At 49.6% G+C, this 19,372-nt stretch overlaps 1 protein-coding gene across 4 annotated transcripts; it reads left to right on the plus strand.

Annotated features, from left to right (window-relative positions):
* The first annotated feature begins 1,292 nt into the window (after window positions 1–1,292).
* On the plus strand, window positions 1,293–16,778 carry AMT (aminomethyltransferase). Of its 4 annotated transcripts, none has more exons than XR_005659485.1 (10): window positions 1,293–1,405; window positions 3,063–3,230; window positions 3,640–3,720; window positions 5,972–6,103; window positions 6,347–6,425; window positions 7,147–7,292; window positions 7,570–7,750; window positions 7,861–8,016; window positions 9,000–9,291; window positions 11,038–11,544. XR_005659485.1 is itself a non-coding variant. In XM_029050217.1 (10 exons), exons 1-9 carry the CDS (start codon window positions 1,328–1,330, stop codon window positions 9,262–9,264), a joined length of 1,200 nt encoding a protein of 399 aa, XP_028906050.1. In that variant the 5' UTR covers window positions 1,293–1,327; the 3' UTR covers window positions 9,265–9,291; window positions 16,302–16,778. The 4 variants fall into 4 exon arrangements, 3 of the variants coding, with proteins under 3 accessions (XP_028906050.1, XP_028906049.1, XP_028906048.1); XM_029050217.1 differs by lacking the exon at window positions 11,038–11,544 and adding an exon at window positions 16,302–16,778 and having other exon boundaries at window positions 9,086–9,291; XM_029050216.1 differs by having other exon boundaries at window positions 9,086–9,291.
* Window positions 16,779–19,372: the final 2,594 nt, after the last annotated feature.

The following is a 19,372-nucleotide window of genomic DNA, read 5'->3' on the forward strand; positions in this document are numbered from 1 at the left end:
CTTTCATAGAAATGTGTACCCAGTAAGCAGCTATCCTTTGTTTTTGAAGATGATCCTACTGTCGGGAAGAAACAGCACGGCCTAGTGGATGGAGCAAAGGCCTGGGAGTCAGAAGGATGTGGGTTCTAATGCTGCCTCCGCCACTCGTCTGCCGCGTGACCTTGGGCAAGTCACTTTGCTTCTCTGGGCCTCAGTTCCCTCATCTGTAAAATGGGGATTAAGGCTGTGAGGTCTATACGGGATAGGGACAGCGTCCAACCCGATCAACTTGTATCTACCCCGGCGCTTAGCCCAGTGCCTGGCACAGAGTAAGCGCTTAACAAATACCATTAAAAAAAAAAGGGAGAACTTACTCTTGCAGGTAGCTCTGAAAATAGTACAATAGTGATTCCTTAGGCCCTCCCATTTCCCCAGACCCACACGGTTTGACATGGAGTGCTACCTAGACAAAGATTGTGCCCAATTCCGCTTCGTTAAGCTCTAGCCCACGGTTGGCCCTTGGTAGGTATCAAATGAACCGGTGTCCCCTCCTTTCCAGGGGCGAGACCCAGTAAATGGGGATCAGTCCAGTTCCCTCCTGGCCTTTTCTGCTTCAACGGGCCTCCCTGTAAGTATTACCGTGGCTCAGTGGTGGAAAGAACCCGGCCTTGGGCGTCAGAGGTCATGGGTTCCAATCCCGGCTGTGCCACTTGTCAGCTGTGTGACCTGGGGCAAGTGCCGTTGCTTCTCAAGGAAGCAGTGTGACTCAGTGGAAAGAGCCCGGGCTTCGGAGTCAGAAGTCATGGGTTCGACTCCCAGCTCTGCCACTTGTCAGCTGTGTGACTGTGGGCAAGTCACTTCACTTTGCTGTGCCTCAGTCACCTCATCTGTAAAATGGGGATTAACTGTGAGCCTCATGTGGGACAACCTGATTACCCTGTATCTACCCCAGCGCTTAGAACAGTGCTCTGCACATAGTAAGCGCTTAACAAATGCCAACATTATTATTATTTTCTGGACCTCCGTTTCCTCGTCTGTAAAATGGGGGGGTGAAGACTGCGAGCCCTACGTGGGACAGCCTGATGACATCGAATCCCCCCCGGGGCCTAGAACAGGGCTCGACACATAGTAGGCGCTTAACAAATATCAACGTTATCATTATTATAGCCCTCGCCACTGTGGTCTGTTCTCACTAAGGCTGATTTCCAAAGAGGGCGGGGGAAGGGAGAGGCCTGGGGCTTTGTCGGGCGGCGGACTACATGTCCCAGAGTCCTGTGCGCGGCGAGCGAGGGCAGAGGGGCAGGGCGGTAGGGGGTCAGCGACCGGCTCTGCCTCGGCGCGGCTGAAGATGCAGCGGGTGGGGAGGGCGGTGGTCCGGCTGGGTTCGCGGCGAACGGGCGGAGAGAGGACGCTTAGCTCCGGACAGGTGGGTCCGAGGACGGGCCGGGGGCGCTGAGCCGACGACCAGGGCGGGGGGGCGGTTGGGGAGGTTAGCGCCAGCCTCCCGCAAAGACCTCTGGGAACTGCCCCCCCCCGTGGGGGGGGGCGAAAAAATAATAACGTTGGGTATTTGTTAAGCGCTTACTATGTGCAGAGCACTGTTCTAAGTGCTGGGGTACATACAGGGTCATCAGGTTGTCCCACATGAGGCTCACGGGCTTAATTTTCCAGATGAGGTAACCGAGGCCCAGTGAAGTGACTTGCCCACAGTCACACAGCCGACGAGTGGTGGAGTCAGGATTCGAACCCATGATCTCTGACTCCCAAACCCGTGCTCTTTCCACTGAGCCACGCTGCTTCTCTAAAAGCCACGATCGAGGTCGCCGGGGACGAAGGGGGTCATCAGCTCTGCCACTCGGCTGCTGTGTGGCCTTGGGCAAGTCGCTTCACCTCTCTGGGCCTCAGTAACCTCATCTGGAAAAGGGGGATGAAGACTAAAATAACGATGGCACTTGTTAAGCGCTTACCGTGTGCCGAGCACGGTTCTCAGCGCTGGGGGAGATGCAGGGGAATGAGGTTGTCAGACGTGGGGCTTACATTTTTTAATCCCCATTTTTCCAGATGAAGTCACTGAGGCCCAGAGAAATAGAAATAATAATGGTGGTATTTGTTAAGCGCTTACTATGTGCAGAGCACTGTTCTAAGCACTGGGGGGATATAAGGTGATCAGGTTGTCCCACGTGGGGCTCACAGTTTTAACCCCCCTTTTACAGATGAGGTAAATGAGGTCCAGTGAAGTGACTTGCCCAAGGTCACACAGCCAAGTGGTGGAGTCGGGATTAGAACCCACGACCTCTGACTCCCAAGCCCGGGCTCTTTCCACTAAGCCACGCCGCTCGGCACATAGTAAGCGCTTAGCAGACACCAACATTATAAGTCGCTTCACCTCTCTGGGCCTCAGTAACCTCATCTGGAAAATGGGGATGAAGACTGTGAGCCTCATGTGGGACAACCTCATTGCCCTGTATCTACCCCAGAGCTTAGAACAGTACTGGGCACATAGTAAGCGCTTAACAGATATGGACATTATAAGTCGCCTCACCTCTCTGGGCCTCAGTAAGCTCCTTTGGAAAATGGGGATTGAGACCGGGAGCCCCACGGGGGACGAGGGCCTGGGTCCGACCCGATTTGCTTGCGGCCACCCCAGCGTTTAGAACAGTGCCTGGCACAAAGTAAGCACTGAACAAATGCCATTTATTATTATTAGAAAAGCAGCGGCCTGAGAGGGAGGTAAAAAAAAAAGTTGATCCGATGATAATGATGGCATTTGTTAAGCGCTTAGCAAAGCGCTGTTCTGAGTGTTGGGGGAATTACAAGGTGATCAGGTTGTCCCACGTGGGGCTCACAGTTTTAATCCCCATTTTACAGATGAGGTAACTGAGGCACAGAGAAGTGAAGTGACTTGCCCAAAGTCACACAGCTGACAAGCGGCGGAGCCGGGAGTAGAACCCACGACCTCCGACTCCCAAGCCCGGGCTCTTTCCACTGAGCCACGCTGCTTCTCTGACTCCAGCGGGTGCGTCTGCTCTCCGAATTTCCATTCTGGCTCCCTCTTCACATAACCACTCTTTTCATCTGTGCAGGAACTCTTGAAGAAAACACCATTGTTTGATTTTCACCAAAGCCATGGGGGGAAGATGGTGGCTTTTGCCGGTTGGTGTCTGCCTGTGCAGTACCGAGACAGCCATGTGGAGTCTCACCTGCACACCCGGCAGCGCTGCTCCCTCTTCGACGTGTCACACATGCTGCAGGTAACAGCCGGCGGACAGAAGGCTGCTGGGCTGCAGGAAAACAACACGGGAGTTGCAGGGGAAATGCACCTAGAACTTTTTTCAAGGCGCTGGAAAGAGGCGTGAATGCAGAGATGGTTGGGGAGGGTGTTAAACTGACATGGGCCGGGTCAGGGTTTCCCCTGAGAAAAGAATTGCAAGAAAGGGGACTTAAATAGAAAGGGTCAAGGCATCCCCAGGGACTTGGAATGAAGGAGGAAGACTAGCACCACCCCAGAAGTGAAATATTCTGCTGATCCTCAAAGACGCCACTGGGGCCTAGGTAGTTTTATGCCATTTTACACGGTCTCCCCTCTGTGACACCCAAACATGAGGGAGGAACAGGATGGGCGATGGAGCGGCTGCTGAAATCCCACCTTCTCTTCCCTAGACGAAGATACTTGGTCGTGATCGAGTGAAGCTGATGGAGAGCCTAGTTGTTGGAGACATTGCAGAACTGAAGCAAAATCAGGTGTGACTCATCACTACTTCCCCTTAGACCCTGTCTGCAATCAAACTTATTTACTACTACTAATAATAATTATTATTATCATGATGGTATTTGTTCAGTGCCTACTATGTGCCAGGCACGTTTACTGTGTGCAGAGCACTATACAACAGAGTTGGTAGATACGTTCCCTGCCCAATAGATCATCATCCCCAGAGAAGCACCAAACCCTCAGTCAGAACACAAACACACACCCTTGTTCGCTTGCCTGATGAGCCGGGACTACAGCGTGGCTCAGTGGAAAAGAGCCTGGGCTTCGGAGTCAGAGGTCGTGAGTTCGACTCCCGGCTCGGCCACTTGTCAGCTGTGTGACTTTGGGCAAGTCACTTAACTTCTCGATGCCTCAGTTCCCTCATCTGTAAAAGGGGGATTAAGACTGTGAGCCCCACGTGGGACAACCTGATTCCCTTGTGTCTACCCCAGTGCTTAGAACAGTGCTCGGCACATAGTAAGCACTTAACAAATACCAACATTATGACAAAACAGATTTCTGTGAGGTGTTCCCGTGCTGAGTGGACAGCGTTTGTTTTGATTTAGGATCCCGCTGTGTGCCTACTGAATTGAACACGCGTATTGATTAGGCATCCCAGATAAACGTGTCCTTCTGTTTGTCCTTGGTTTCTTGCCTTTCTGTTTTTTCACCAAATTGTGTCCATGTCATTGAATGTAACTGGTAAATGTCTGAGTTTGCTGTTTTCCCTGGGGCTAAGCTGGTGCCCTGGATCTGTGAAAGGCCAGTTAGTAGCGTCCCTGCTTTTAGCGCCTTGCATGGGATCCCGTATGGGAAAGCAGAAGATGAGAGGCTAGAGGCACGTAAGAATCGTATTTGAGTACCCACTGGGTGCAATGCGCTGTACTCTATATGTGAGAAAGTATAACAGAAGCATGACACACAGCAGAGGCAGGCATAATATTTACAAGTACAGTAATCAAGGAGGCAGGGTGGCTTAATGGAAAGAACAGGAATTGTAGTCCCTGCTGTGTCGCTGGACAAGACTCTCAACCTCTCGGAGCTTCCGTTTCCTCATTTGTAAAATGGGGATAAGATAGATTGTGAGCTGTATGTAGGAGAAAATGTACTCCATCTGTTAACTTTATAGTAAGCATTTAGCAAATACAATCATTATTATAATCTATCCCAGTGCCTATCAGATAGCGCTTACATGTCATAATAACAATATAGATGAGGCAGATTTGGGAATCCATTCATTCATTTAATCGTACTTATTGAGCGCTTACTGTGTGCAGAGCGCTGGACTAAGTGCTTGGAAAGTACCCCATTCAGCAATAGAGACAATCCCTGCTCACAATGGGCTTACAGTCAGTCTAGAAGGCGGGGAGACAGACATCAAAACAAGTAAACAAGCATTAATGTAAATAAATAGAATTATAGATATGTACATATATACACGAGTGCTGTGGGGCGGGGAGGGGGGGTAGAGCAAAGGAAGTGAGTTGGGGTGATGGGGAGGGGGAGCTGAGGAAAAGGAGGGGCTCAGTCTGAGAAGACTAGAGGTGCATAGAGGTGGTAGCTGACATGAGAGGCCACATGAGAGGATGAATAGGGGACAGCAGAGCCGTGTGGGAGACACAGCAGTGAGAGGATGAGGCAGAAGAGGAGCCAGCAAGGGAAATAAGAGAATGAGTATTCAGAGAGGTAGGAGGAGAACCAGGATAGTATTGTATCAGCAAAAATGAGACCTGAGAGTGTTTTGAGGCGGGGGAATGGTCCTCTCTGTCAAAAGCAGCTAAGAGGTCAAGGAGGATTAGGACAAAAAAAGAACCCTTTGGATTTGGCTGCAAGGAGATCATCGGTCACCTGAGAGAATACGTTTGGGCACAGTGAGGGGGTCAAAAGCCTGACTTGTATTGGGTCCAGAAAATTGGCAGTGGCAAGGAGACGAAGGCAGCGGGGATCCATTCCAGGAGTTTGGATAGGAATGGGAACAGAGAGAAGGAGCCATAGCTGAGGAGGGCTCTTCAGGTATCAGGGGAAGACTTGAGTATGTTTGAAGGCAGAGGGGAAGGAGCCAACAGAGAGTGAGAGGTTGGGAGTAGCAATGAGAGGGATGAGAGAAGAGAGGGAGCGGGCAATTTTAGGAGGTGAGACGGGGCAGCGTCTGAGGCAGAGGATCTCCTTGGAATCGGAGGGTTTTATTTGTTGCTTTAGCCTAACGCTGGGTTATCCTTTTTGCGCTCTTGGTTCTGGTGATAGGGGATGCTGTCTCTCTTCACTAATGAAGAAGGTGGCATTATAGATGACCTGATAGTGACCAACACTTCAGATAATCATCTGTATGTGGTGTCTAATGCTGGGTGCTGCGAAAAGGACATGACCCTCATGCAGGTATGTACATTTAAAGCTTCAGTACCTTTGCTTTCCGATCCTCTAATTCTATGGGGAAAAACAGGCAAAGAACAAAAAAAACCTCCTTTTTTTTGGTGGGGGAAACAGCAGTTCTTGGGGCCCTTATTGGGAGAAATAGCTGAAAGTTGGACTCCTTCAGGCAAATAGGTTGGAAAAAGTAGTTGAGTTCAGGATTCATAGACTTTGGCTGGAATTTGTGCATCTTGGTCTTTTTGCTTTCAGAACAAAGTAAAAGAACTGAAAAGCGCTGGTTGCGATGTTGACCTGGAGATGATTGAAAATGCCCTGGTAGCTCTGCAAGGTAAGGGGGCTGGGATTAGACCCTGATTTGTTTGGATTTTTTTTTCCTGCCTGTCGGCCCCATGGCAGAGAAATTCTGTTTGAGAAACAGGAAGGTGGGGAGAAAAAATTTCCCATTGCAGCCAGTGAAGGGAAGAGGGTAGAGAGGTGACTTATAGGAATCTAAGGAGGCTAGTTTCTCTAAAATTGGGAATGCTGAGAAACTTGACCAGAAAGAAGCATCGTCCTGCATTTCTTGATGTCCGTTCTGAGTCACAAGTGAGGGGGATGGAGGGATGGGGACAAAAAGTAGTCACCTGCATGCTTGGAAAGAGACACGGGGCCTCTGCCAGTACCGGCAGCTCAGAGATAACACCTTGAATTTGTGTATCTTCATTTTTCCGAAGCACTTTTGCATCAGATACTTCATTTTGTCTGTACAACAGCCCTTTGAGGTAGGGAGAGTAAGTGCTCAATAAATATGATTGAATGAATAGGGAGAGGCTTCCCTATGTTTCAAGTGAGGAAACAGATCCAGAAAGGTTAAGTGCTGGCCCAAGGTCACGCAGTCCTGGCAGAGCCAGGACTAAAATCCAGATCTGTTTCCCAGATCTGTGTGCTTTCCAGTAGACCTAGTTGCCCTCCAGGGCTGGGGGGGGGGGGGTAGCACCGATTTTGGGGTATTCTAGGAGTAGTCCGATCTGTGTTTTGGGTTTTTGTTTTGTTTTTAAACTCATGCGTAGGACCCTCTGCGGCTCAAGTGCTACAGGCCGGGGTGTCAGATGACCTGAGGAAGTTGCCTTTCATGACCAGTGCAGTGATGAATGTGTTTGGTGTCCCAGGCTGCAGGGTGACCCGCTGTGGATACACTGGGGAAGACGGTGTGGAGGTACTCTGCTCTCAATCGGTAGTATTTATTGGGAACTCTCCACTAAGCATTTGTGAGTGTCCAATACAGCCAAGTTGGTAGACCCATTCCCTGTCCACCACGAACCTTGAGTCTGGCGGGTGGGGGGAGAGACGTAGGTCAAAGTACTCCCCCCATGAGTTGAGCTTTCGCTCTTTCCAGAACTGTCCCTCCGTCACCGACTCCTAGCGAGACCTTTAGCCCTCTTGGGGGTTTGAGGGTCTGACCTTCACGCACCATTCCTTTTCTCTTGCGTCAGATCTCGGTACCGGCAGAACGAGCGGTGCAACTGGCCGAGCTACTTCTGGGGAACAAGGAGGTGAAGCTGGCGGGGCTTGCTGCCCGGGACAGCCTCCGGCTCGAGGCCGGCCTCTGCCTCTACGGAAATGACATCAACGAGAGCACCACCCCCGTCGAAGGCAGTCTGGTCTGGACCCTGGGTGAGTCTGGGAGGAGCCCGAGGCCTGGCAGTGGGGGCGTGGGCCGTGTTCTCGGACGGGAACGCACAGGGAACTTCCTCTCTGAGTGCCTCCATTTGCGGGTGTCCCAGGGAAACGCCGCAGAGCTGCCATGGATTTCCCTGGAGCTGCTGTCATCGTCCCCCAGATTAAAGGGAAGCTGAAGCGGAAACGAGTGGGACTGATGACCACCGGAGCCCCAGTGCGCCAGCACAGCCCCATCCTGAATGCGGAAGGCGTGGTGATCGGTAGGTGGGACCAAGTGCCAGGTCTCAGTGACCACACCTCTGGAAGGGGGCTGGGGTTCCCCCCGCGCCCCCCACCCTTCCCCCCTTTAGAGCAGCCGTGTGCTCGCACCGTGATGCAGGCTGTTTGGGGATCGTCTACAAGTGGAGTGAATTTTAAGTCTGAGGCATGGCCCCTTGCCTTCAAGCTGCTGGCCCTGGGAGAGTGGAGCTCTGGTTTTGCTTTCTGATTCTGGCGGAATCAGAAGAAGTCGACACGGACTCTTCTTGAAGTCTCGAGTAGCAGCAGTGATAATAATAACGGTAATAATTGTGGTATTTAAGCGCTTACTCTGTGCCAGGCACTGTACTAAACTCTGGGGTGGACAGAAGCAAATTGTGTCAGACACAGTCCTTGTCCCCCATGGGGCTCATAGTCTCAATCCCCATTTGACAGATGAGGTAACTGAGGCACAGAGAAGTTAAGTGTCTTGTCCAGGGACACACAACAGACAAGTGGCGGAGCCAGGATTAGAACCCATGACCTTCCGACTCCCAAGCCCAGGCTCTGTCCGCTACACCATGTTGAGCAGTAGGGTCTACTAGATAAAGCCCGGGCCTGGGAGTCAGCAGGACCTGGGTTCTAATCCCGGCTCCACCACTTGTCTGCCGTGTGAAGTCACTTCACTTCTCTGAGCCTCAGCCGCCTCAACTGTAAAATGGGAATTAAGACCGTGAGCCCCATGGGGGATAGGGATCATGTCCAACCCGCTTTGCTTGTATCCACCCCAGTGCCTGGCACATAGTAAACACTTAACAGATACCACAGTTATTAGGAGAAAAATGTGGAAATGAAGTTTGAGCTCCTCTGGCGTGGGTCCTAAGTCTCTGAGATGCTACCCTGGAAGAGGAAACTAGAACTCCACACTAAATCATCTTGTTGGATGAGCTCTCTGAACCTGCCTCCCTCCCCCTCATTCCCCTTTCCTTAAATCGTCTCTAAACAGGAGAAGCTAAGCCTCAAGTTGGTTTTCTTTTGCTGATGAGACGAATGCTCACTGCTGACCACGCTCATATCCCTTACCGTGTCCAGGGGCAGTTACCAGTGGCTGTCCCTCGCCGTGTCTGAAGAAGAATGTGGCTATGGGCTACGTAGATGGAGATCACAGCAAACCGGGGACTCCGCTCCAGGTGGAGGTGCGAAAGAAGAAACAGGCAGCCATCGTCAGCAAGATGCCCTTTGTGCCTACCCGCTATTACACTCTGAAGTGAGCTCCCCTCCCTCCTGGAGGGGCCCAGGCAAGCGCACGATCTCTATTCCAGTCAGTCATTTGGGGAGAGAAGTATCCATGCAGCAAATCACAGCTGCTGATCTAGGGTCTTAGCGTAGATCTTCCCTGGGGGGCTTGAGATAATAGCCGGTGCCAGGGCGTCACATTACTAGGGTGCGGGTGGTCGGGGAAGAACATCAGGCAGCTTCTTGGAGGTCGGGGAAGCCTTAGAAAACTCTCAGTTCTGCCATCCCTGTCTAGTTCACTAAGTAGTTGGAGCAGTTTTCCCAGAGGGTATCTTAGAAGAGGTCAGTGCTGAAACGGCGACCAGAGATGAGTAAGAATTCAAGTAGTAGAAAGGAACAAGAAATGGAAAAAACAAATCCAGTCCCTCAGGCCCCAAAAGGCCCTCAAACTGAGCCATGGCCCCGATGCTCTCAAACTTTGGATCATCGGCCCTGTTTACTGCAGTTTACCCGAGCTGGGCCTTTTCCTCTTGTTTAGCTGAGGCGTCCCAAGGAAGGGTCCATCTTTGACCGTCATTTCCACAAAACGTCTCGTGTCAGAACCGAAACAAGCGTAAGGCACAGATGAACTTAAGATGGTAGCGTGTAGGATCCCATCCCTGCCCCAGATAGCTGGGCCGCAGTGGGGTGGCCTCATAACTCAGATTTCCGGAATGAAAGTGACCCTGTGTCGTGTCTTTAACCTCTCGGCATGAACCACCTTGAGGGCCGGAAGGTTGGCATCCTGGAGACGCTCACAGAGTTCTCCCTCTCAGTTTGGAGCAAGTAAAGCAGGGTTGCCCAACCGTCCGTCAGATTTGCGCAGCTGTCCCTGCTCGGTCCCTGCCCGGAAGGCTGGACCGGTGGCATCAGGGTCGCCCAAATGTCAGTAAATTCCAGGATGGCCCATACAAATAAGCTAAAATGGGGAGCGTCCGAAAAGCCAGTGAAAATATTTCAGTAGCTGTTAATAAAGTGGCCGCGGCAGACTTGGGTGAGAGGCGGTGGAGCTTAGCGGAAAGCAAGAGTCTCGGAGGCAGGAGACCTGGATTCTAGTCTTCGTTGTGCCCCTGGCCTGCTGAGTGACGGGAAAATCACAACCTCTCTGGGCCTCAGTTCCCTCGTCTGTAAAATGGGAATAAAATACCTGCCCTCCCTCCCTCTTAGATTGTGAGTCCCCCATGGAACGAGAGAGTGGGTCCGACCTGATGATCTTGTATCTACCTCAGTGCTTAGCCCATAGTAAACAATCATCCGATAGCATTTGAGTGCCCACTGTGTGCAGAGCACCGTACTAAGCGCTCGGGAGAGTACCCCATAACAGAGTTGGTAGGCACGTTCCCTGCCTAGAATTAGCGTACATCTCTGCTCTCAATCTACCTGGGGAGAAAGGCACCGAAACAAATTCCGGAGGGGAAGAAGGAATATAGGTTTAAGCGCTAGGGGGTAAACCTCCTGGAGATGTTACCAGAATGGTTTTGAAGATGGGGAGAGAAGCGGTTTCCCAGGTACGCAAGGGGAGGTTGTAGGCAACGGGGAGGGAGTGAACGATGGGTGGATGGAGAGAGGAGACTGAGGTGCACAGCGTGAAGGGTACCTTTGCGAGGAACAAAGGGCGTGAGCTGGAGTTTCCTGGGAGGAGAGGCAGGTGAGGAGGAGGGAGAGGGTGCTTTAAAGCCAGTGCTTGAGAATTTCTGCTTGACGGGAAGTGTTTAATACATGCCAGCACCATTATCATCGTCACCACTACCACTGTTCCAACCCCTTAGGCAGCAGCATGCGGAGGGTACAGCTGAGTGAATTTATAGACGGTCGGAAACCCGGCAACTGAGGCAGAGCTCCTTCAGGAAGAATTGACAGGTGGAAAAGCCTTAATTTGAAACCGAGGGGCAGCGTTCACACGTTTTTATGCGATCTGGACGTCTGTGCAACAGCCTGTCATTTTAAGAGGGCTGGCAAACCTTTCCGCACTGGGCCCAGTTAAACTTTCCATAGAACCCGCCTCTACTTCCGTAGAGGTCTCTCTTGCCATAGGAAAATGTGATCACGTGAGTGGGATTCCTGTCCCGCTCTTCCCACGCAGCTGCGTGTGTGCGGTTCCCCGGCTCGTCTGCTGGGACCTTGGGCAAGTCTCTTGACTTGCCGTGTTTCTTTGGGCTGCTGTAGCTGGGGCCAGACCTGTCTTCTCTTTTCTTCTGTCCTTCCCCTTTCTCTGGATATTAAATGGAAGCGTATCGGTGATTTTCGGAACAAGTAAATGATTGCTCATCCTGCGACTCTTCATTCAGTCAGTGGTATTTGAGTGCTTACTGTGTGCGGAGCACTGTACTAAGTGCTTGGGAGAACACAGTAATAATAATAACAATGGTATTGGTTAAGTGCTTACTTATGTGTCTAGCACTGTTTTAACTGCTGAAGTAGATACAAACTAATGAGGTTGGACAAAGTCCATGCCCCAGATGGGGCTCACCGTCTTAATCCCCATTTTACAGATGAGAGAACTGAGGCCCCGAGAAGTTAAGCGACTTGTCCAAGGTCACACAGCAGACAAATGCCAGAGCCGGGATTAGAACCCAGGGCCTTCTGACTCCCAAGCCTGTGCTCTGTCCAATAGGCCACACTGCTTCTCCAGAGTACAGTAGAGTTGGCAGACACACCCTCTGTCCTTCAAGGAGTTTACAGTCTAGCCGGGGAGACAGGCATTAAAATAAATTACAGATTGGGAAAGCAAGAGTATAAGGAGATATATAGAGATATATGTGTGTGTGTGTGTGTGTGTGTATATATGTGTGTATATATATAAGTATATATTTGTGCCTGCTGTGTGACTTTGGGCAAGTCGTTTAACTTCTCTGTGCTTCAGTTTCCTCATCTGTTAAATTGGGATTAAATCCTACTCCCTCCCACCTAGACTGAAACCCCATGTGGGTCAGGGACTGTGTCCGACCTGATAACCCAGTGCTTAGACCAGAACTTGGCACGTAGTAAGCGCTTAAATACTATAGTAATAATAGTAATTTAAGAAAAAAGTTCTGTGGGTCTTGGGATGGGGCAAGTATGATGATGATGGTATTTGTTAAGCGCTTACTATGTGCCAAGCACTGTTCTAAGCGCTGAGGGTAATCAGGTTGTCCCATGTGGGGCTCACAGTCTTAATCCCCATTTTACAGATGAGGGAAGTGAGGCAGAGAAAAGTTAAGTGCCTTACCCAAAGTCACACAGCTGACAAGTGGCAGAGCCAGGATTAGAACCCATCTCTGACTCCGAAAGCCCGTGCTCTTTCCACTGAACCACGCTGCTTCTCAAGAGCATCAAGACGAGAATCTTCAGTTTCCATTCAGTCTGGCTTCAGGTCAAACCACCACCAGGGGGGAGCTGGACAAAAGCCTCAACTCTGCCACATTTTAGCAGGCTGAGTGCAAGGTGGCTTGGAGCCAGGATAACCTGCATTTCCGTGATCCTCAAAGGGAGAGTTCTCATTTTCGTCTCCTGAGTCAGACCCACTGTGATGTCCGTTGCAAGTGTTCTAATCTGTCTGGGGCAAGGAAACAATTTGAAAACAGTGGTAGGATTCCTGTTGCTTAATGCCCCTCCTGAAATTTCCCATTAGCCCACTGACGATAAAGTGGTTTATGCTTAAAGTGAATATATTCAGAACTTATCAAACTCCCTAAAGTATTCGTTATTTAAAATGTTCAAACCATCCAAAGATAATTACATCATCACCTATTACAATAGTTGTATATGATTACACCATTTATTGAGCACTTCCTGTGTGCAGAGCACTGTACTAAGTGCCTGGGAGAGTGCAGTTAAACAGAGTTGGCATACACGATCCCTTCCCATAAGGAGCCTACAGTCTACCTCATCCATGCCCCAGCAAGACTGCGAGTGGCACAGTGCAAAACCGCTACAACTAAAATCAGTTCCTTTCTGCAGGCTTCCTGAAGGCTCGAGAATGAGGTTCGCCCATTCTTGACTTGGAGACGTTAGTGTCATCGTCGTAATCGTGATTACCATCACTTTTACCTAAAATACTCCTTGCAGTCCACCTGTGCTCATACCTACTACCCCAACCTCAAACAAGCAAGGCGTATACACAAAGCTACATGTAATTCTACACTCATCGCCGTGCCCAGTCAAATCTCCATTTTTGCCCATGGAAAGTCTCTGATCCACAAAGGGGGAGTGTGCTTTCCCAGCTCACTCTGGACCCCAGTGAAGTCCGGCAAAGAACAACGGTGTTTCTCAGTGGCCCTACAGCAATCTTTCTCAATTAGCCAGCTAACACGAGAGGGGCAGGGGGAAAACCTAGAAAAAGAGAAGCCCAGGAACCCTCGTGCTTTAAGGTAAAGAAATCAGAAAACCTGCCGAAACTTCAAGGGGAAATACTGGAGGAGTCCCTACGAGCAAGGGGTAGCCTGTCAGTCAGTTGTATTTACTGAGCGCTGTACTAAGGGCTGGGGAGAGTACAATACAACAATAAACAGAAACATTCCCCGACCACAGCGAGCTTACAGTCTTGAGGGGAGACAGACAATATAAATAAATTACAGATATGCACCCAAGTGCTGTGGGGGTGGGAGGGAGGGTGAATAAAGGGAGCAAGTCAGAGTGCACCTGAAGGGAGTGGGAAAAGAGGAAATCAGTCAAGGAAGGCCTCTTGGAGGAGATGTGCCTTCAATAAGGCTTTGAAAGTGGGGAGAGTCCTTGTCTTGTCGGATATGAGGAGGGAGGAAGTTCCAGGCCAGAGGCAGGACGTGGGTGAGACGCCGGCGGCGAGATGGATGAGGTCGAGTTACAGTGAGAAAGTTAGCATTAGAGGAGCCAAGTATGCAGACTGGGTTATAATAATTATAATGTTGGTATTTGTTAAGCGCTTACTATGTGCAGAGCACTGTTCTAAGCGCTGGGGTAGATACAGGGTAATCAAGTTGTCCCTCCTGAGGCTCACAGTCTTCATCCCCATTTTACAGATGAGGTAACCGAGGCACAGAGAAGTTAAGTGACTTGCCCACAGTCACACAGCTGACAAGTGGCAGAGCCAGGATTCGAACCCATGACCTCTGACTCCCAAGCCCATGTTCTTTCCACTGAGTCACGCTGGAGAGTAGCGAGGTGAGGGAGGAGGGGGCAAGGCTCAGGGAAGGGAACCTCCAGGGGTGCAGCAAGAAGTCCCTCAGTGCGTGGCAGGAACATCTCCAAAGTGTAGAGGGGAGGAGAAGCGAGGAATTCTGCCCAAAGTGCCAGAAAGGCAAGGAAGTCTCCCCCATCTCAATCAATCAGTGGTGTTTATTGAACACTGACTATGTGCAGAGCACTGTTCTAAGCACTTGGAAGAGTTGGCAGAATTAGCAGACACATTCCCTGCTCATAATGAGGATACAGTCTGGGTTGGGGGGAGGGAACTCTTCCCACAACAGCTGGGAGGTCAAGAAACTCCTTGTAGGCAAGGGATGAGAATTCCTTCTGGAGAGGCCACGAAAATCCCCTTGGAATAAGGAGGAAATCCAGGGTGTGGGAGCAAGCTATAGCCCTGTTCAAAATACAGAAAAATGGGAGAAAAATCACTAGCCGGCTCAAGAGGGACCTCATAAGGTTGAACTAGAAAATCTCATTGTATGATACTTTTCACTTAATCGCACAGGCAATTGGGCCTTTGTTTCCTATTATGATGAAGGTCTCATTGGAGGCCAATCTCATTTTATTGAAGTGCTTTCAGTTGCGATGTGGCCGAGGAGGGCCGAAAAACATTAGGTTGAGGTGATAGAGAGGGGGTTTATTAGCTGCTTGGGTAAGCTTTGTGATTGGTCTATAATCAGACACAACAGTTGCTGCAGTTTGACAGCTGGTTAGCAGTACTCCACCCCTTCAACCCCATACCATATTCTCTAGCATTTATAGCTCTTTGGCCATTTGGAGGGAGGTGACCAGGGAGATTGGTGGCTCGGGGCAGCTTGGAACTAGAGGGTCTACTGCTTTCCTCAAGCCCCCTAGCCGGAGGCAATGGTTAGCTCCCACCAGGGAAACCTCAGGCCTCGGGAGCAGAGTTTGATTTCCTCCACTAGCTTCGTATTTCCTAGCACCTCCCTCTCGGCACCAGTATCTAACAATCGGATCTCCAGGGTCCACAGTGGACCCAGCTGTGGCGGGCGGGGGGGGAACACGGTGGGGCGGCACCCCCATATCTCTCCACCTCCACTGTTATGGAACGTCCTCTAGACTGTAAACTCATCGTGGGCAGGGGATGTGTCTTTATCATTATATTGTACTCTCCCAAGCACTTAGTACAGTGCTCTGCACACAGTAAGCATTCAATAAATACAATTGAATGAGTTGAGTAACTTGAGGCCTTCCCAAGGAACAGCAGAAGGCAACTCCGAAGGTAAGTGGCCATCAAGACAGCCTAGGGACACAGATGTCTCTACCAACAAACCTGGTGGTATCTGAGGTAATTCATAAACAACAGGTTCCTCCTCTCTAGCAAAACAGAGACTCTGGACCCAGGAGAAGTGCTGTAAACAATATTAAGATTTCTTTATTGTGTTTACACAAAAAAGATTTTAATGCCGGTGGTAGACTTGACCTCTGGCATATACTAAGCGAATATCTTGGCCCCGAGAAGTTCATTGCTGTCTTAACACTACTGCGAGGACTCGCCAATTGTCAGGGCGGGATTATTCCTCAACCCCAACAAGCTAAACACTATCCAACGTTGCCAAAATGGCAGATAGCAGGGCACCGACGTGCCATTAAGCTCCAGACCAAATTGAAAGTCTGAAAGTGGGGAAACCAGGCAGGTAGCCGGCTAGCTAACTTCCAGCCAGTTCCTGCTCTAGGCCTCCCGGGCCTGAACCGTGTTATTCTGGATATGGAAGATGGTTTCTTCCGGCTGGAAAGGAACAGAGGCAGAAGGCCTATAGGTAACTAGAGGGTACCCGGATTGAAGAGGATGCCTCCTGAGGTGTCCTATCAGTCCAATAGTAGCATACTACCTAGATTGTAAAACTAACATCCCATCGTTTTTTTACAGAAAGGAGATTGGGGGGCAGAGAGATTCCACTTCACAGACACAGCCAATCCATCAGTCAATGGAATGTATTGACCGTTCAGCTGTGTGAACAGCACCCTTAACCCGTAGCCAGTTGTCTCATGAAGTGTACCGTTGTCATGAGGGGGACTCAAAGTAATCCAAGCTGGTGGTGGAAAAACCTAATCAAATTCCTACGCGAATAGGCAGTGGGGGGTATTAGTTGTCAAGTGGTGAAGAGACCTGCAGCACCTCCAGTAACACCTTGGGATTCAGAGCCGCCTTGTTTGGGAATGTACTGCTCACCCTGAAAGAGAAGGACTGGAAAGTGTCCCTAAAAATCGTCCGCCTCATCCAAACCCAAATCAGCTCACCCAGAGTGATCGTTCCCAGGAGGACCACAACTGATTATTTTTCTTTTATAGTGTTTAAGTACTTACTATGTGCCAGGCACTGTACTAAGCACTGGGGCAGATACAAGCTAATCAGGTTGGACACAGTCCCCGTCCCACATGGGGCTCACAGTCTTAATCCCCATTTTACAGACGAGGTGACAGGCACAGAGAAGTGAAGTGACTTGTCCAGACAAGTGGCAGAGTGGGATTAGAACCCAGGTCCTCTGACTCCCAGGCCGGTGCTCTCTCCACTAGACCACACTGCTTCTCATGATGAACTGATGAACTGTAACTTGGTAGTGCTAAAATTAACAAAGGCATATTAAACGTACCTGATGTGGAGGGGGTTTTCAGTCACGCATTGACCTTATCAGTCCCTCCGCACTAATACAATCCAACAGGAGGGTCGTCTTTGAACCTGATGGACACTTTATATATGTGTACGTAGAGCACAGTGCATATGGCAGTATGAGCTACATTATTCAAGTGGCAGGATAGACTCACCAACATTGAAATCTTGAAGCTATGTACTAGCATTGGAATGTGACAGCACAATCTCATGGACAGAACATCCAAGAGAATGGATTTTTTTTTTAATGATACTCGTTAAGCACTTACTATGTGCCAGGCACTTCTAAGTGCTGGGGTAGTTACAAGTTAATCAGGTTGGACATAGTCCATGTTCCAGGTGGGACTCAATCTCAATCCCCATTTTACAGAGGAGGTACCCGAGGCCCAGAGAAGTTAAGTTACTTGCCCGAGGTCACACAGCAGACAAGTGGCGGAGCTGGGATTAGAACCCAAGTCCTTCTGTCTCCCAGGCCCATGCTCTATCCACTAGGTCACACCACTTCTTATGGAAGGCAGCAGGAAATCCAAACAACTGCTGTACAGGGAGCTGAACTAAGGTGGTCTCCCCCCACCCCGCTCTCCCCCAATGTGTGGTCAGCAATACACATGAAAACATAACCTCAAGATGGCTGAAGAGTGGTAACAATGACTAATGGATTATCCTAGCGATCAGGAATGGGATGACTTTCTAAGTATAGACTTCTGGCAAGACTGAATCAAAAGAGGAGTCTCAAACAGCACTGGATAATCCAAGTGGCTGCTGAAACCAAAATTCATGAGTTTGGATGGGACTTTTTCAGCCTCACCCACGGAATGATTTGCTGCTGCTGCTGTGATCACATATGGAAGATAAATGGCTGTGTGACTTCTCAACAGCATCTGTCTTCTCCCCTAGACTTGGGGGGAGGTACGTGCGTGTGGGGAGGGTCTCCACTGGTATTAAAATATAACCGATTCCCAGATGTTCTCCCTAAAATAGCTTGCAAAGTCGGCTGTGACTGGGGCCACAGTGTGAAAGCTAGGCGTATGTGTATGTAGGGGGCTCTTTGAGGTGGAGGGCCAGGGGCTGTGGGGCAGGAGAGGTTTTTCCCCATTAAACCACTTCTCCCTGATGGCAACAGTGTTCAGCTTCTCTGTGATTCAAGTAGGAAACTTCTGAGCTGGGGTAATAGGAGGGTTTTTTGTTGCACTTATTTTAAAATAGGAAAATATTGCTAAAAATGGCTCGACCTCTCAAACCACAGGCTCCTACTAAAAAGGAGCTTAGTGTTTTCTCTGTTTTGCCATTTGGAAGAAATGCTTTTCTGTTGAATTATGTGACTGACACTTTACGTGTTTAAAAAGCTGGCTTCACAGTTGAAACTTGCTAAAATTTAAGAACATTATTTTCAGATTATATTGTAGGTGGGCAGATGAATGTCTGGCTGTGATTGTACGTGGGCAGATAAATGTCTTGATATTCAAAAAGAAATCTAGAAGAGATGAATGTGGCTTACAAGTGGACTGATGATGCAGTCCAGCCCCCACAATACTTTGAATTTAGATAGCAAAAAATAAAAATAAAAAGAAGGAAAACAGTCTTAGGACAAAATATGCCAGACACGTGTGACAGGTTTTATTGAATTGTATCGCTCGATGAATGGACAAGTACAAGTCTGAACTTTTAACACAGGATCCGATATTAAAGTGAGGAATGAAATGCCATTATTAAGAGGTGAGCTAAAATGGCTCAAAACCCTTTGCCACTGAAATGCTAAGTCTAACCTGGGGTCCCCCCTATATTTTCCCAGGATGGCACTCTAGGTTAAGTGTTCCTATGACATCCTTCAGATAAGGATGAAGTGATTCTTCCTGACAGGTGTGCATAACAATAATAATAATAACTGTTATTTGTTAAGGGCTTACACTGTGCCAGGCACTGTACTAAGCACTGGGGTAGATACAAGCAAATCGGGTTGGACACAGTCCCTGTCCCACATTGGGCTCACAGTCTCGATCCCCATTTTCCAGATGAGGGAACTGAGGCACAGAGAAGTGAAGTGACTCGCCTACGGTCACACAGCAGACAAGCGGCGGAGCCGGGATTAGAACCCACGACCTTCCGAATCCCAGGCCCGTGCTCTATCCACTACCCCATACACACAAGCCTTTCCCTTCACCTCGTCTGTTACTTCCCAACTTCCTTTTGATCCTTCCAAGGCCACAATCCTCAGTCCACTCCCTAATGGCCAAGACCACGGACTCCTTTACAAAATACTCAAAATTTATACGGCCTTCCCCCCGCCTATCAAAGTACTTCCACACCAGTTCTCATTTTGTCCTCACTCC

This window comes from Ornithorhynchus anatinus, chromosome X1, assembly GCF_004115215.2.
Source record: "Ornithorhynchus anatinus isolate Pmale09 chromosome X1, mOrnAna1.pri.v4, whole genome shotgun sequence".
Taxonomy (NCBI): Eukaryota; Metazoa; Chordata; class Mammalia; order Monotremata; family Ornithorhynchidae; genus Ornithorhynchus; species Ornithorhynchus anatinus.

Coding starts and splice junctions, on each gene's coding strand:
- AMT (XM_029050217.1), top strand. CDS start 1,328: ATGCAGCGGGTGGGGAGGGCGGTGGTCCGGCTGGGTTCGCGGCGAACG. Junction 1,406..3,062: donor GGACGCTTAGCTCCGGACAG/GTGGGTCCGAGG, acceptor TCATCTGTGCAG/GAACTCTTGAAGAAAACACC. Junction 6,104..6,346: donor AGGACATGACCCTCATGCAG/GTATGTACATTT, acceptor TTTTGCTTTCAG/AACAAAGTAAAAGAACTGAA.